General features: G+C 41.7%; 1 protein-coding gene across 8 annotated transcripts in view; it reads right to left on the reverse strand.

The window, feature by feature from the left end:
* The window catches only part of AKAP13 (A-kinase anchoring protein 13), a 199,102-nt gene that overhangs the window by 138,075 nt on the left and 43,794 nt on the right, over positions 1 to 17,233 (reverse strand). For all 8 annotated transcript variants that reach the window (XM_085234171.1, XM_085234170.1, XM_085234174.1 and 5 more), the window contains one exon: positions 6,785 to 6,829. In XM_085234171.1, the coding sequence (XP_085090297.1) occupies positions 6,785 to 6,817 (33 nt within the window). In that variant the 5' untranslated portion in view covers positions 6,818 to 6,829. Of the gene's footprint in view, positions 1 to 6,784; positions 6,830 to 17,233 lie in introns of those variants that run through there.

Raw genomic sequence — 17,233 nt, forward strand, 5'->3', positions numbered from 1 at the left:
GAGATCAATCAGGAGAGGAAGCAGCACAGGGGTTGGGATGCAATCTCAACTTCATTCCAGATACCAACCAGCTCATCAGCTAGTGCAAGATCTAAAAAAAACCTTAAATTTAGACCCTCAGAGATATAATTCAGGTTGGTTGGTTTGTTTGTTTTTAATTAAAACTCAGTATGACAGTATAAGGACTGCTTCTGCCTGCTTGCAGTGGGGCTCAGTTTCAGGGAACAGGTTGAACCAATCTGATAACTCTGCCAGAGAGGTGATCATTGTCTCATCCACTTTTCCACCCTTGCCCTGTACCAGGCCTGGCATCTTTCTTCTGGAAGTCTTATTATTTGAAGATCGCATGTAATGCTGCATTAAGGGCAGAACTTCTGACAGCAAATGCTTCAGATGTTAAGTTGGCCCACTTGTTATGCACCAGCACATTCATACACACTAAAAAAGATCACAGAAGCAAAGATTAAATAGAGAATTACAGCAAGAGGACTTGGAACCTAAATCACCATCATTTTTAGTTTGGCTAATAGGAATGAAGTGCTAAGAAGAGACCTCTGAGCTGCAAGTTAATCCATAGTGCATCCGGAAGAAAGGAAGGCAGTGCTGATGGCCCTTCTGGCTTGTCCAGCCAAAGCTTTCCCAAGTAAACGCATAAGATGACCACTTCACAAGAAATCCTACACTGAGTAGATCCCAGAAGCCAGATAGTGCTTCATCTAAGAGGAGCAAGCCAAGCAAACAGCTTTGTGATAATCCATCTGGGCCAAACCACCAGCACTCAGGTACCCCAAGCACTGCTGGGTGCCCATTTCAGCAGAAGAGGTGACATTTGTTTTATGACACACATCAGAATTTGAAAAGAATTCAAATCAAGGACCTACATAACAAAAACTCAAGAACAAAAAAACAGGAGGATAAGCACGGACTGGGAAGGATATGCTTTTGTCTGCAAAATGAAAACCAGGAAAGTCAAAGTACTGCTCTCAAAACAAAGTTTGATCTGGCGCCCCAGCTAAAGTTCTTAAAACCAAACAAGAAGCAGGTTCTTCCACAAGGAACACAAGCAAATATTTTATTTGTAAAGGGCGCTCAGAGGCCTTACACTCATAAATCAAAGACACTTTGAAGGTGAGACAGAAAACTACTTTGTCATTAAGAAGAAATCAAGCACTCAACAAATAAAAGACAAGAGGCTTATCAGATCCTCTCACTGCAGAACTGAGAGGAACATCAAGGCTGATCCTCTTCTTGCCTAAGGACCTCAGGAGAAAGTAAGACAAGATTCTGCTTAGTAATTTTCATGAGAAATTCCCACATCAAAAACAAGCTAGGCATATTCCACTTTTTCTGCTGGACTGATTTCAGATATTAATATCCCAGTGGCTTTTGTCACTGTTGATGGACACTAAGTAAACAAATCCAGCTTTAGTAGAAAAGTAACTAGACCACAGCTGGTGATGTTGTGGCAACAGTTTACTGCATTAGGACTATGAAGGTATTTCAATCCTTCCTTTTGTGTCTTTGGTAGAGATATCCAAAGACAATTAACTACTTAGCAGATAATATTGCACAAGCCATACCTGAGACCGTCTCAGACATAATAACAACCCAACAGACACTGCTGCTAAAGCCTCAAGCTCTCTGTGTTGTGCTTCTTTTCTCATGTAATCCCTTATTTACTCAAAAAAGGGTTCCTCTTAAAACACAAACATCAGAGGTTACCACACTTGTATTCCTGAGGAAAAACATGTATGAGGTGCACTTCAATGGTGACTCAATCTATGTGAGATATGTAAGTGAAATAAATATATTCCTATTATTAGCACCATCTTTTTCTTCCCATCTACATTAAAGCAAAACACACTGGGAAACTTACAGTAGTTCATTAACAGAAGAGATCTACTGTATCCAAAACTCAGGTTATATTAAGAGAGGGTCAGTGCATTCTTGCTGAAGCTTTTGAAGTTCATACTTCATAAAGTTGCAAGGCATTTTGGCATGGAATTGAGAGCTCTCGTCTCTATCAACACACTCTCTGAGAAATTCTGAGGGTTACACAGCTCATAAGTGGCAATTTATACAAGAGACTCAGTCCACAGACTGATTAAAGACCAAAGTCAATTGATAAAGGCGCTCCCATTAAGTGCTTGCCCTCCCATACATTCACTAGGTATGACACATTTAGCTTTGTCATCCCAAATAACGTAGGCACACCTTAGACAAACTGTGCATAGAAGGAGTGCTGTGATTTAGAACAAGTTCATTCCTTTTAATCAAAAAGGAAAAAAAAAAAGGCGGTGATGCATCATCCTTCCCCAGCTGCTAATCTTTTCCATTTCACACCCACTGATCATTATCATTGCAAAAAAAAAAACAACCCCACACACCCGTCTTAAAGGTGGATCTAAAGTTGTAGTCTTGGTAGTAAAAGTCTTGGTAGTAATAGAGAAGATGACACTGCTTCACACCTCATCCCTGCACATCACCTCAGTCTGGACTGACACTTTCATACCCAGTACTGCTCTCAGGTTTTACTTCTAGAAAACAACACGGATTTCAGAGTGGCAGAAAATGTGAATGGATTTAAAAACAAAAACAAAAAAAAAAAAAACCAATAACATTGCAATAACCCTAGAGCTAGCAGCCAGCAATGCTGAGATCAGAAGCCATGAAGGCTCTTCTGAATTAAGATTACTGGGACACTATGCAACTGATTTGATCAGTCATTTACTTGTGTGCACTCTGTATTTACCTGTTTGGTTAGAAATAGAGACATAGCCTGTGATCCTTGATCCATTTGTAATTAAATCTCCTCCTGGATACCCCACTGGACTCTCAATTAATGATAGCAATTACACAAAGATCACCACTTTGCTTCTACAAAGCTCTTTCCTATTTCCTTTCTCTCACTATAATTTTAGCCTCAGTCACATTTAAGTGAAGTGATTGATCTAAGCTACTTAGTTTATAAACAGAGAACTTCACTAATTTATTGCAATGGAATAAAAACACTTAAAAATAAGCCTCTGTTACTTAGAGCAATGCTGATCCCTTTTTTCCTATCCACATACTCTTGATGAATTAAATATTCCAATAATACACCAGCAAGAGCTAGGAATTTCCCTACAGTACTCAAGTCGAAATTCTGACTTATGTTTGTGGAGATATTCAGCTTATTCAAAAGGGTGAAGATGAAAGAAGTCATGTCAGGTATCCACTGAAAGCAAACAAAACTGAAGCTCCCGACTTCCTGCCTCCCATTAATGCCAGAGTTCTGCAACTTTCCCACTCCACCCTGAGCCCTGTCAGCATAAGGAGCATCTCAGCCTTTCATTTGGGGTTTTGGGTGCACAAAGCCCCCAGAAAGAGCAGAAGCAAGATTTGAAACACTGTCCTACATCCACTCCCTTGTGCTTGATAGAGTTCCCATACCAACGGGACAGCTCTGAAGTACAAAAGGTGAAGCCACTTTCAGATTTAACGTGGTACCTGAGCACCAGTAGAGATGTTCCCAGTAGAGTACTGTCCCAGGACTGCTCAGCCACGTGCACTTATGAGCAAATCCTGCAGTAAAGTACTGTTGAAGAAACCCACATATGTTAAAAACGTTCATAGAGCAACTCTTCCACAGAATATCCACAGGCACACCAAAGCCCCACATAAAGTCTGACCAATACAAATACGTATTAGGGGAAAATATAAAACACCCAGAAAAACCCAAAACATGAATAGAAGAACACCAGCAACAAAAAACCAGAGATCCCAGCCAAGTAGCAGTTCCTTTTCATAACCTTAAGCCACACCAGTGAAAAAGCCAGGAGATAAATAAATCCTGGTCCTTGCTACAGCCTTATGTACTGTGCAGATTACAGCTCTAGGAACTATCGCTGCATTGGAGCCAAGTTTGTATGACAAGGTTTAGGACCACTACTTTAACAAAGAGATTTGAATCCTTCATCGCAGCTGCACGAACACAGCAGACCTTGTTAAGGACTTCCCAGCTCTGCTGCCCTGCCTCTTCAGAACCCAGCTGCTGGCAGCAAGGCAGAGCTAAGGTTCATCCCCTATTAAGCAGCTTTAGAAAGGAGGTAAGGCTTGAACATCTTTATTTTCAATTCACACAACCCTGGGCCAAAGACACCACGGTATTTAAACACAACTGAGTGCTGACAGCCATGCAGCTCGGATAGCTGCTTGGCCCTGGCGTTAAGTGTCTCGCACTGCGCCGAACTTGCACTACGCTATATCAAGGAATGCATAGCTGTCTTATCTCTCCTGGCACGAGCTCCTCTGCCTTGTGACCACACTGCTGGCAAACCAGGAGCAGCACCAAGCTCATCCCCATATTAGAGCATATGTGGAAGTTCTACGTTTTCTATCACCCGCAAAATTCTGGTCTCGAGTAGATTCAACACCTTAAGTTCCCAGTATGTCTTTCGTAATTATTAAGTTACAAGTCCAGGCAATCTGGTAATCATCAGATAGGGAGTAACGTGCTACAAGCTGATAGACTTCCAGGAATAGATCTGGAGACATCATTTTTTAGTTTCTCCACTCAAAAGTAGATCAGTAAAGTTGCTACAGTCAGATTTTTCTAAGGCATTTTTGTATTATTTCTGTGCACTAGCCAAAGCCAGCGCTTTACATGGAGCTTTCAGGATGAAACTCATGCAAGATTCAAATTAAATAAATAATTTTGAATCTAACCAATTTATTTAAAAGAGAAAATGTATAAAGGATGCACCGCAAAGGCCCCAAGCACAAAAGGGTAAAACCTGGGGGAAGCAACATTCCTGAAAGGAGGCAAATGTAGAGAGACTCCCTGATGTGTTTGTACTGCCTGCCATTTCCAGTCATCTATTTCACAGAGCTGTAATTAATTATGGAGAAATTCATTGGACACTGTTCCCAGTTTCCTGAAAACAAGCTGGAGGAGGAAACCGTGCAAGGAAAGCAGAGTTACCACTGCTCTGAACAAGGTTTGGTATTTACCTGCTAACAGGCCAGGCCTTGAATAAAGAAAAATACCAGGAAAATATATTTTCCTTTATGTTCTGCTCCCATCACACAGTTCTCAGATGAGCTGAGCCAATTCACACCTCCAGGAACACAGCAACTAATTTTAAAATTTGCATAACATCAACACTGAAAGGAAATAGGAAGATTAAATATCTAGTTTTTAAGGTTGATGAGTTTCTTTTTGCTTTCTCCTCTTCCTTAAGCCACCAAGATTTGTCTGTTTTGAAAGGGATCTGATCTGCATAGACACCTGGTCATGGGATCATAAAGGGGAGAGAAAAAGGAGTCTCTGATGCAGAAATAATGTTGCCATGAACTTATTCCCATCTGAAAGAAAAAAACAATACCGAGTGCCATACAATCATTGTTTTCCACTGGGCAAAGTTTGACCTCAGCCAAGTCCTCACTGTCACGTGGAGAAGAGGACTTTTAAATCAGCCACTGAAGTATGTGTTGAATGCAAAACTACACAAAATGGTGGGAAAAGTAAACTAAGTCAGAAGACTGGGAAAACAAAGCCTCCTAATTAGTTAAGGCATACCCTGCTCCTCAAAAGACATAAGAATAATTTTATCCTGCTTTCTGCCATTCAAACATGTTTACTGTAGCATCTGCAGAACATATTTATACATAAGTCTGTTTTTTGTTTTGTTTTGTTTTAAACAAACCCAAAGTTTAAATAAAAGTTTATTCAAAGTCACTCTGTTCAGCATGTTTGTGTTTTAACAGACTTCAGTCTGATCTGAGCTCCATAATAAAACACAACATGGCATTCTACTCCAGGAAGGCTGTTTTGCTCTAGTCGAATCATTCTAAGTGGTGTTCATCTTGCTCTCAGCACCATACTTAGCACAGTAAGGACAGAATGAATTCTAATGCACACAACTTCCAGGTGGTAACGAAGCATACACAAAAGTTGAAAAATTCCATGAAATTAAAGGTCAGCAAGTTCACTATTTACCACAAACAATGCTTTCCAAGGTACAGCTCATGCACCCGATGTGAGAGTTTCCTATTCCTACCCCATAGAACTACATTAGTAAGCAATTTTTCCTCCCAGCTTTCCATTCTTGCAGCATACAAACCCAGGACAGCTTAGCAGCCCATGCTGCTGTGTGCACAGCAATGCAGAAAGTAAATGGTTACAGCCTTGGCTGGCAGCTTTGGCACAAGTGTCACACATGCATCCACGCCCACAAATTTGGGTCTAATTTGACAGTCCCCGTATTCTGCAACAAAGCTGCTATTCAAGAGCAAAAGGAAGCTTGTTCCCTATTAACGCAGCCAGTGAGGCTATGAGCTTGCAGGAGGTGACATAATCCATGCCCTGCTGCAGGAGCCTGCCAGCCCAGCCCCAACTGCTTCCAGACGCTCCCTGCCACATTTAAAACCCTGAGCAGAAATACATTATCAGAGTGAGCTGTGCATTGGATGCTCTATTCTCCACTCCAGTAATCCCTTCTTACAACCTCTCAACACACCAAGTGAGGAACCAAAAAGCAGGGGGCTCCTGCACTGCGCAGGCTACGTGACATCAGCATTACCATGTGCCACAAAACCGCCTTCAAACTGAGTCCTTGGAAGTCAGAGGGACTCAGTAAACTCACCTGAGGGTTATCACTGTTTACTGGGAGTACAACTGAGTGAACACAAGCAATGTCTTTAGAGATCAGGGAGGAAATGAGCAGAATCTCCATCATTGGTGGTGAGAAGCATTTTACAGGAATAGGAGGAGAGGAAAGAACTGTTGAAACTTTTTACTCACATATAATGGAGCTTGCTGTGGATTAAGTTTCATGACCTCAGAACACTGAAACAAAAAAGAAAAGACAAATTTAGGACTGTTTTCCATAAAATGTTAAGTACTTCTCCATAAGCTGCACGATGTTACATTTCCAACGTGGTACTAGCACTCTTACATTACTGCTTCTAATAGAAAGTTAAGTAAAAACAACTATTGTCTGTATTTTCCTTCTTTCAGGTCAACAAGGATCTGCTATTTTTTCATTTATGCAGTTATTAAGCAAAGGCAATTCTAAAACAATTTGCTGAGCAAATCACTGTTTGCTTCCCATCAGTACCACTGGCCATGTTGGCTCTTCTGATGTTCCAAGTGAAACTGGCTTCCCATTCACACACCCCTAAATCCACCCCTCCTCCTAGCAACCTTTATGACAGTGATCAGTCCTTCACAACACATCTGTCCATTTATTTCCCCCACTTTCACACGCTTTCCCATTTCTCCACTGCAGCGGCAAACAGCACAAGCAAAAGCTGCAAGTTTGTTTAACACATGTATAAAGCAATCCAAGCTCCTGAGATGAAGGCATGCAAAATAATTAAAAATTCAATCTCTGTCACTGCTCATGTCTGCAGCACTGCAGTCTGCACAGCAAGTACTTTAACCCCTTTTCAAAAGGAGATGAAACATCACTCTGCCTCTCTACAAAGAAACAACCCACACAGGATCTTGTTCATACTTTGTTCCCTTCTAAAACCCCCAGTTTGCCTTTAGTGAGACAGAAATCCAAAAACAGTTGAAGTTCTCATAGCTGATTCCAGCTTTTAGTGCTCCCTCACACGCTCTGCTTATACTGCAAAGTGCTTTTGCACTGGTTTTTCTCAATGGCTGAGTTACCTGCCGAGCTGCTCAGCCCAACACCATCCCGCCGCAGAAGGTCCCACACCACAGACAGATGAACGCCCCAAAATAGCTTCTAGATTTATTCAATTCATTGTTATTTTCAACCTCAAGAGTCCCTCCCACCAGCAAGAATGCCTCAAAATGGTTACACTTGATAGTTTTCCCTACCTCTTTGGATTTACAAAGCATTGCTTGCTGGTGAAAACAGGGGACAAGGAACACAAGCTGTGTTTGGGCTGGTAAGCTCCAAAAGCAGCTCTGCAAGCAATCCTCCATATGATATTCTCCTGCCGTGCCAGTCCTACTGAGCTCTCACAAAGAAAAGCAAAAAATAGAAAAAAAAAAAAATAGGAAAAAATACTAAAAGATAATTAAAAAAAAAACCAAAACCAACAGAAGTGCAAACCATGCAAGCCTTGTCAATCTGCCTCACGACCTACCTGAACACAGACATCTTGAACAGGGGAACCGAAGCAAAATCCAGCTGAGAGCTGTTATTGTACCTTACAGAGATTAAACCAGAGTTGGACAAACTCCCTCTAAGCCCATCCCACATTTGAATTTTTACAAAGTCTCACTGCAACAGAGCAATTCCCTCCTGATGCAAAATTAAGTCCCGCATTCTGGCTCAGCAATCTGGTAGCACTTGGATATGACTTAAAAAAATATATTGCTGCAGAGAAGCAAAACAGTTCTGTCTCAGATGAGAATGTTTAAAGGGAGTTAAGACAAAGCATTGTTTTCTCACCATTTCTTTTCAAGTCATGACAAGTACATGAACTACTTCTCTTTTTGCTGATAAAAGATGCTGTGTGATATACCTTCAAAGTCAATGTGTCTACATTTTTGCATTCATGAAAACTTCCAGGATTACTCTTTATCCCTGAAATTCAGCCATACCTCCACACTGGCTATATTACAATTGGCCTAAGATACAAGTTAGAGAATGTCATATGAAACATTCAGGAGAACAGAACATGACAGGTCTGTATCTGCCCGAGACACAAATTCTACTCCTCGAGTTCCTCTCTATTCCCAAATAATTAGTTTTACTAAACTCTCATCAGTAATTTTAGCTTCTCAAAAGTCAGCTCCGAGGAAAGGAAGTTATTCTAACACACTTGAAGTCATCCTTTCCCCTTCATTAGCTAACAGCTTTACCTCTTCCACATCAAGGTTCACAGGTACGTTACTGTCACTGTTGTCACCACACAAAATAACATCTGTGATTTGCAATCAAGTTACATCTACAGTTACCCACAAAGCCAAAAAAGCAAGCATACTCTCAGGAAGCTTGCACCTCATCTTCACCCTAGCTATTTGCTTTGCTGGGACAAAGCTACGGGGAAGGGGCCAACCTGCCCTACAGATACAGGACTGCCATTGCTACCTCCCCATCCTGCTCCTGTTGGCTATACCCAGCCATCAAGTCAACACTTTCAAAAAAGCCCAACCCAAAGCCTCACCAACCAGGCAGGAAGCGTCCGCCTGACCCCAGTGCACTGTTAAAACAGCAGCAGGATTCAGTGTTCTGACTTACTGTCCCATCCCCGGTGCGGGTTTGAGAAGCAGGAGAGCTGCCGACAGAAGGAATCGGGTACGAAGCCAAACCTTCATTCACCTTTTTCTACTGACAGCTTTAGCCTACCCCCTTCCAGCTAAGCCATGGAGGGGCCCTGTCACCCCGTGCTTGGTGTTTGGGCTGCCATGCCGTAGGACTGAGCCACTAAGAGCCCCCCTCCCCTGCTTTCACAAGTTTTGTGCAAAATGCCATCCTGCCACCTACTGCTAACGCTCCTCACGCCTTCATACGCAGCAGAAACTGTAGCTCCTGCACTCCATCATAGTACCTACCGTCAGATTTATCCAAATTAAGAAGCTGTTACACTGCATATCATGCCCAATACCATCAAGTCATTTTTCTTCTGGGTTCCACTGTGCAAACCCTGCACTCAGGCTCCATTAAGTTTTGTTGTTGCTGTTGTTTAAAAATCAGATCACTTTAACAGAGCAGACAAAACAAACAATATTATGAACTTTCCTTTCAAGATCTTTGGTAGAAGCTAGTATAAGAAGTCTGACTGCACTGATGGTATCCAAGATATGTACAAAACAGCAACAGCAGAAGGGTATCCTATCAACATAGCATTTGGATTTTTGTTATTCAAGTAATCATGTGGCCTTGCATACTCTTGACCTCTGCCTCCCTACAGAAATGCATGTTGCATTGCTTCATCCCCTTCCTGGCAGATGCCTGGCAGCAGCTGAGCAGAGAGAAATAGAAAAGAACACATGCAGGTCAGGAAAGGAAGGATGGGCTGGTTCCAAACTCCCATAGCATAACCTCATCTTGTGGGAGAGTTGAGTTTGGTTGAAAGACAGTGTCACAAGCTGCAGAGGCCAAAAGAAGGCTTCATACCTAAGGAAGTGAAAATACTGACACTGCTCATGAAAGAAAAGGGGATGCCCAGGAGTTCAAACACATGGCTGAGCTGGTATGGGATTTTTGTTTGTTTGCAAGAGAAGTTCATAGCAGCAGCAGTGAGGTAAGGTGACAGTGTGACTGTTGGATGCTTGATCTTGACAAACAAGAAAAATACCTGGAAATACTTCTTGCAGGAAGATTTCCCCCTTTTATCTTACTAGAAGTCTTCATATCAATGGCTTAAATGAAATTTAATATTTCATAATATATATGTCAGCCCAATTTTTCAAAGCAAACTTCATTTGCAAGGAGACAAGCAAGTTCTGAAGATATTTTATCTTGTTAGGAAGTGCTCTGGCAAAAACATATGAGAAAAACAGAGTGACAGATAAGTCTGAATGACTGTTTCACATCAGCAGAGGACTAAAAGTAAGTCTCTGGATGTTAGCTTCTCCAGCCAGTGGGTAGGCAGGCAGCCTCTGAAAAAAAGCAACTTAGTAAGGAAAACGAAAAGTAAATGAAAACAAAAGACTCTGATGGTAATTATTAGAGCAAGATTCATAAGGATCCTAATTTAATTTGGGCTGCTTTAAATATAAAATTAAAAAAAGGGAGGAGGGGGGGAGGAAGCAAGGCTCTTTGGTGTTGAAAAATAAAAAGCTCTAAAACATTTTTTTCTGTATTGATTAGAGGAAGACTCACAGATTAGAGCAGGTCTGTATAGATTAGAGGAGGTCATCCTCTGAGTTGATGCCTGCTCTGCTCCCCAGAAAGCAGTTTCTAATTTTTGGACAAGAAGCACCACACCTGCCCTTATCAGACAATGCAAACTGCAGAGAGAAAGCCTGGCCCTGTTGTGAGGTACGGAGTTGGACTGTAAATGAACTGCTTTGAGAGCCAAGCCGACAAGAAAGGGCAAATAACAACCCCACCTCCATCCTTGTTTGAAAGCCTTCAACCTGCTACAGTTCACGTTGCAAAGAAAGAAAAATGCACCTTCTCCATCATCAAGTCAAGCCAGAAAAAAAAAATGAAGAGTATACTTAGGAGTCCCACACATAAATTCTAGAGAAAACCTCACAGGAAGAGCAGCTTGCTTTCTGCAGGCAGGGCACATGCAGCCTGCAGTGAAACACGCTGATGTATTCTATCAGAAACAATTGTTGCACGCGCTCGACCTAGGATCTGCTTACAGAATCAAAAAGAAAGTGATCGTGCCAGTTACTGCCAACTGGAAGGGCTCAGCTCTGTCCCCAAATGCTATTTGTCACAGTGCTGGAGCAGGCAATGTAACTACTCTGAACACTGTCTCTTGAGGCAGCTTCCGAAGCTGTGACTACACAGAGAGCCAAACGTTTCCAAGTGAGCAAAAGGAATTTCAGCACCATGCTCCCTGATGCTGGGGGAAGCAGCCTTGCAACCTTTACACAGACCAAGGCTGTGCTTTGGGTATTGGGTATTTGGGTATTGTCACTTCGAGCAAGCAGTCTCCACGGGTGGAAATAGGAATGTGAGGACCTGCCTGGTTCTGCTAAGCCTCCAGCAGACCACATGGTCACAGCACCCAAAATGCAGTCTGCACCCACTAAAACCCATCTCATGGCACCAGGAGTGGTGAGAGCATCTCCATCCCTCAAAGAACAGCATATTTACCTTATCTTCTCCTTTTCGAAATCAAAATATTGGCCAAGAGCCTGGCACTTGTTTCCTCATCACCCTGCAACAGAGCTTAGATTAAAGGAAAATCCTAGAAGACACACAAAACAGACTGGCTCACCACAGGACATCTCAAACATGCTCAGCCTCACGGGCTGATAAAGGTTGCAGGATCAGCTGCATTCCTCAAGAAGTGTGCTTCCACCAGGGCTAAAATTACACAAATTGATTCCACATTCACTGCAAGTCCAGCAACCACTGCAAATGCCTTTCGCAGCATAAGACTTCATTTCCCTCTCAGACTGCTCAACCAAAGCATTTCATCAGCACCATTCCACGTACATCTCTGGCACCACTCGACATCTGCCTAAGTATCATATAATTGCCTTATGAAAACGCAACTGGAGAGAAGTATTTCTACCATGTCTCAGTCACACAGAAGATGGTTCTTACTACACAGCCACTGAGGGATCTTGCAGCCCCACAACTGCCCATCTCACAAGTTTAATGTGTCATCTATAGGACTAAGTGAAGATCCCTGTTATTTACAGAAGGAAGGACAGCCTCCCCTCTAAACCCATTCACCAAAGCATTTACAGAAAGTGAACAAAACAAATTAGTCTGACACAAATTCACACTGTCTTCCTGCATGTACAATTAATTACCTGTGGGCACACTCGGATGTCCCAAGATGTACAGTTCTTTTCTTCCATTAGTGGTTGCCTGTACTTAAAACATTCGTACTCCTTGTTGAAAATACTTGCATCTTTCAGATATTTTTTTTAATGCCATGCTTTATGGCCATCCAGACATCCATCTTGCAATGCTTCTGGAATTCTATTAGGCTTTTCCCCTTAGGATACCACAGTGAAATCCCCTCGTGTTTGCAAGTTTTAAAGCAGGACGTGAAATAAAAGTCCAGGTTCCAGCTCTTAAGAGCAGCAGAGGTTTCAGGCATTATAAATAACTGCATAAGTCAGTAAAACTGAAAGCTATTTAAGTCTTCCCAGAATGGGGAGGATATCTTTCTGCTCCGCTAAGCATTGAAGAACTAATACAGTTAGTGTTATTACAGCCTCTTCTGGAGAAATTCTGTGTTATTCCACATATGCCATGGAAGAAAACAAACTACTGTGTTTGATTTCTTTGGATATGGTATTAACTGACAAGAAGTGAAAAGAGCAGCATTTATTTGCTTTACTATGGTTCCGAAAACCTTAGCCAGGATCAGGGCCCCCATCAGCTTGCGTGCTGTAGAAAACGTCAATGCAAACAAAGTTCCTGCCCTGAAGAGTTTACAAACAAGCAGAGGGAGCAGGAAGGGATACGAACACCACGTACCTAAATAATAAATACTCTCCATCTACTTTTCCCAGATGCTATTTAATTTCACCTTAATTAGTTGGCTTATTTCTTACAGGCATCACAACGTGTATCTTAAGGACAAAACTGAAAGCCATACCTATGGCCCTGCACGGATAACACTGAAGGTCTGTGCACACAGCACAGCTCAGAGTTAACAAAATGGCCTTGAGATTTTCCCATCATGTCACATTCACACTTGCTCTTTTTTTTTTCCCCCAGTCAGAAAGGAAAGCAATAGGATGGGCAGGAACAAGGAGAGGCACTGAAACAATTTGGTATCTCCGTGCAAGTCTACCTCTTCCATCTCCTCTTCCTTATACATCATATATGTGATAATATACACTTCAATCTTAAGTCTTTGAGGTCTTCAAGCTTTTCATGCTTCAAGTTAAGCTTTTTTTTTTTTTATGCTTTCATTTTAGATATTCCTCAAGTTTAAGCTCTGCTGAATCTCATCTTCATCTCAACACTTATTTTTGACACTGGAAACAGTGATCTGTACTTTCTGAGCCTGAAGCACGCACTCCCAACTGTACAAAAACAGTCTCAGCCATAAAGAGCTCGTGGTCGCGGGAGGGAGGGGACAGCCAAAATACACACTGATGAAGTTACAGATCTCACGGAAAGCATTTGAATAGATAAGCAGAAATGCAGAGAAAGCAGGATGACTTTCCAATTGTAAGGAGCTCTGCATCCCAGCACTGTCATGCTGAAAGTCATAGGGAGGATTTTTTTTGTCAAAATGTCACAAAATTTGCTTCATGCAAATTGTTCTGAGCATAAGGACTCTGGACCTTGTAAGGACTGAACTTCATGCCTTCAAGTATCTAGAGTAACACTCTAGGTAGTTCACACTACATACATCCCATAGAAATTAGAGAAGCCCTATCTTTCAGAAAGCCAGTCATCAGCAGATTTTCCTTTGCACTGCAACATTACCACCAATAGATACACACATGGTGGGGTAACCTTCATTACAATGCCTTACAACCAATCCTCAGATCCTTCCTCTTTAAACAAACAACCCATAAGCTGTAAAAGAGTTTAAAGAAATCCAGGGATTACACAGCACATTTATCTGAACCCATTTGGATCTGCTCAGTGCTTGCTGGCACTACACGCAGTCCAACCACTGAACCTCACCCAACAAAGCACCATGTCCTCACACTCCCACACACTCTGTTTTCACAAAATGTTAGTTTATGAAGTGCTCAGAAATATCAGGAGGATTGGGTTTCAGCCCCCAAAGCACTCATGTTCTAAGCTACACAAGATAAACAAAGGCAGTAAGAAACAGCAAGCGTGGGACAAGCTGGCCACATGCAGACAGATCCCCGCTGGAGCCCTGAATTTCATGCAAAGAACTAGAATAGCAACATCTTTCCCAAGTTAACTGCTCTCCCCTAATGTCATGGGAATCACTACATTAGAATATTCCCTTTTTCTCAGGAGTGATACATAAATTACCAAATTGTATTACCCATCAATTGTCTCCTTGCATTTTTATTCTAACATAATTAAAATTTGAAACAAAGCCATTCTTGTTTTGGTTTATGTATTTTTTTTTCTTCAACTGTAGCAATAAGTCTGAAAATAGAAACAAACAATTTTAATTTTACTCACATTGTCTTGCCTACTATATTTTTTCTAGGTATCCTCCTGCACAGTTTAAATCAGCAGTAACTTGCTTTCACTCTTCAGTATTAGGTGAAAGAAAGAATGAATTGTTCACATAATTTGCCCCACTATTTTCATTCATTCTGAACGTATGCCAGAAGTCACCATTCACAAAATGAACTACCTTTCTAATTGATGTATTAACGCCCTCTAATGTGCAAGCAGATTGAATAAAAAATAAAATAAAAAACAGAGCAAAACCAATAAGCATTCTGTTTAGGCAGGAGAAATAAACCAATGACCCAATTCTTCAGCTGTATGCAGGGAAAAATTTGTATAAATCAAGCAGCAATTGCAGCAACTAAAATAAACTTTACCCTGACATTCTGTGATTCTGTGGCAGAAGATGAATGTACATGCTTCCAGGCATTACAATACTAAATGCAGAATGACTTTCTTCGTAGCTATATTAACGCATGATATTTTAGCTAGCCAGAAATAGGAGGCTAGAGGAATCAAGCAAGTAACCCATTCAAAAGTTATCTCACAAACACACAGGTAAACAATACCACTAGCAAAAGCCTCTGACTGTAGAAAAGGGAGAGGAGATGAGGAGCTGCATCTCAAGCACATGGCAGCAATCGGGGTATGAGTGCAGGGCAGCACAGCGTGTGCCATTGCAGCTGAGGATGGAGATATTGATCATAAAACCCCAGATATTTGTGTACAACCACCTGAATTCATGTAACTTGCTGAAGGTTCGGTTTTGTAACTAAATTGATTCCTTATAAAAAAAATCCCTCCTCCATCATTTCCACAGGTGATGCTGCCTGCCAGCTGCGTCCTGTCTGCAAACAAAACCATATGTTGCCATTCAATTATAGACACAGAGGAGTTCCATTTGGCTGCAAGCAACGGAAAGGAGATGTAAACACGTTTCGTATTGGCCTGGCCCTGCTGTCCTCACCTCCAAAGGACCACTGGCAGGTCTTGGAGTCCCCGCCGCAACCAGGTGCATGCAGACAGCTTTAGCAGCACCAGAAAGAGATGCAACTTCATGACACACTCCTTCCCCAGTAAAGGATGGAAAAGGAATGAATTTAACTGAAAAAATCAGCCCTAAATGTTAAATGCTATTGGAGAGCTCAGCACTGCAGCCTTCCCCATGCAGCAGGCCCCACCAACAGAAGGCCAAGAGTTGCTACAGCAACAGCTTAATAACTGCATGCAGAGCCTCACTGGAACGAAAGCTAGCAGAGCGTCACTGATTTAATTGACTGATGATTTAATAAAATGCTCTGGATATAGATTAACTTGCTTTGCTTAATGTAGCTTGGCTTCTTGTTGGCACCAATGGACCCACGCTGTTAATGGGCCGGAGCCCAGCCTGCAGGACAGGGCTGCGGTTTTTGGGGCTCCCACCTTACCACCCAAACCCTGGAAGGGGATCAAGCCATGTGGGGTAAGCCAAAGCAGCAATATCCCCCAGGCCCAGCAAAGGAAGGCAGCAATCACTCCCAAAACACACACTGCCATCGTTAGATATAAAAACCACACAAAAATCACTGTGGTTATCACCCTATGCTCCACATGCCCAGTTTCAAAGAAACAAAGACACTGTAGAAGTTGAAACAACAGAGAGTAAAAGGATTATTAGCTAGCTCTAATTATACAAACTGATCTCATCCTCTTGTCATAAGCCTCTTTCCTGTGTCCGGAATCTATTTGTGTATCATAAAGACCAGTCTCCTGTAAATGTACAAGGGTCATCAGCACAGGGCGATTCATTTCACATTTTACAACACACACATATTGTCAACCAATCCACTTGTAACAAGATACAACTGCCCTCACTTGTCAATTGGTACTTGAAAAATATTACTAATGGCAAACAGTAATTAAGATACCGATTCCTAAAACCCAAGCAGCATTTTATAAGTAGCTACCATGTAGCTGTAATAAAATAAAAAGCACAGGCTCTATCTTCAGCTCAAGTAGCTACATCCTAATAAAGTTAAGAACTAACAGTCAACTTGAATTATAGTGCAGCATGTATGCAAAAGCACACGTATGTTTATACTCAAATTAAGTCCTCCAACAGGTTCTGGGGCAGCTGTTTCACGTAGGCACGAAACATTTATCTCAGGCTCAAGTATTAACTGCCAGAAATCCTTAGCAGTCCTTCTAGGTGCCTCTTCAAATGAGTAAATGAGTATTCAGATGATAGCCTTTAATACAGTGTGTAGCTTGAATACACACGATGGGAGTAAATCCTAGGGAAGTCCTCAAAGATTAAATACTTTGTTTATAAAAGCAATTATTGACTTTAAGTTCTTAAGGGAACTTCTTGAGAAGCACAGGTTTTCAAAGGACAAGTACATTCAGCATTTTCTGCATTAACAGAGACCATCCCAAAGCTGGGCAACCAAAACAGAAGGAACAGGACTATAGTTACCTTTGGAAAAAAAAGAAAAAGAAAAAAAGATGCTATACAGTGCCTCCAGATA

This window comes from Meleagris gallopavo, chromosome 12, assembly GCF_905368555.1.
Source record: "Meleagris gallopavo chromosome 12, MGAL_WU_HG_1.1, whole genome shotgun sequence".
Taxonomy (NCBI): Eukaryota; Metazoa; Chordata; class Aves; order Galliformes; family Phasianidae; genus Meleagris; species Meleagris gallopavo.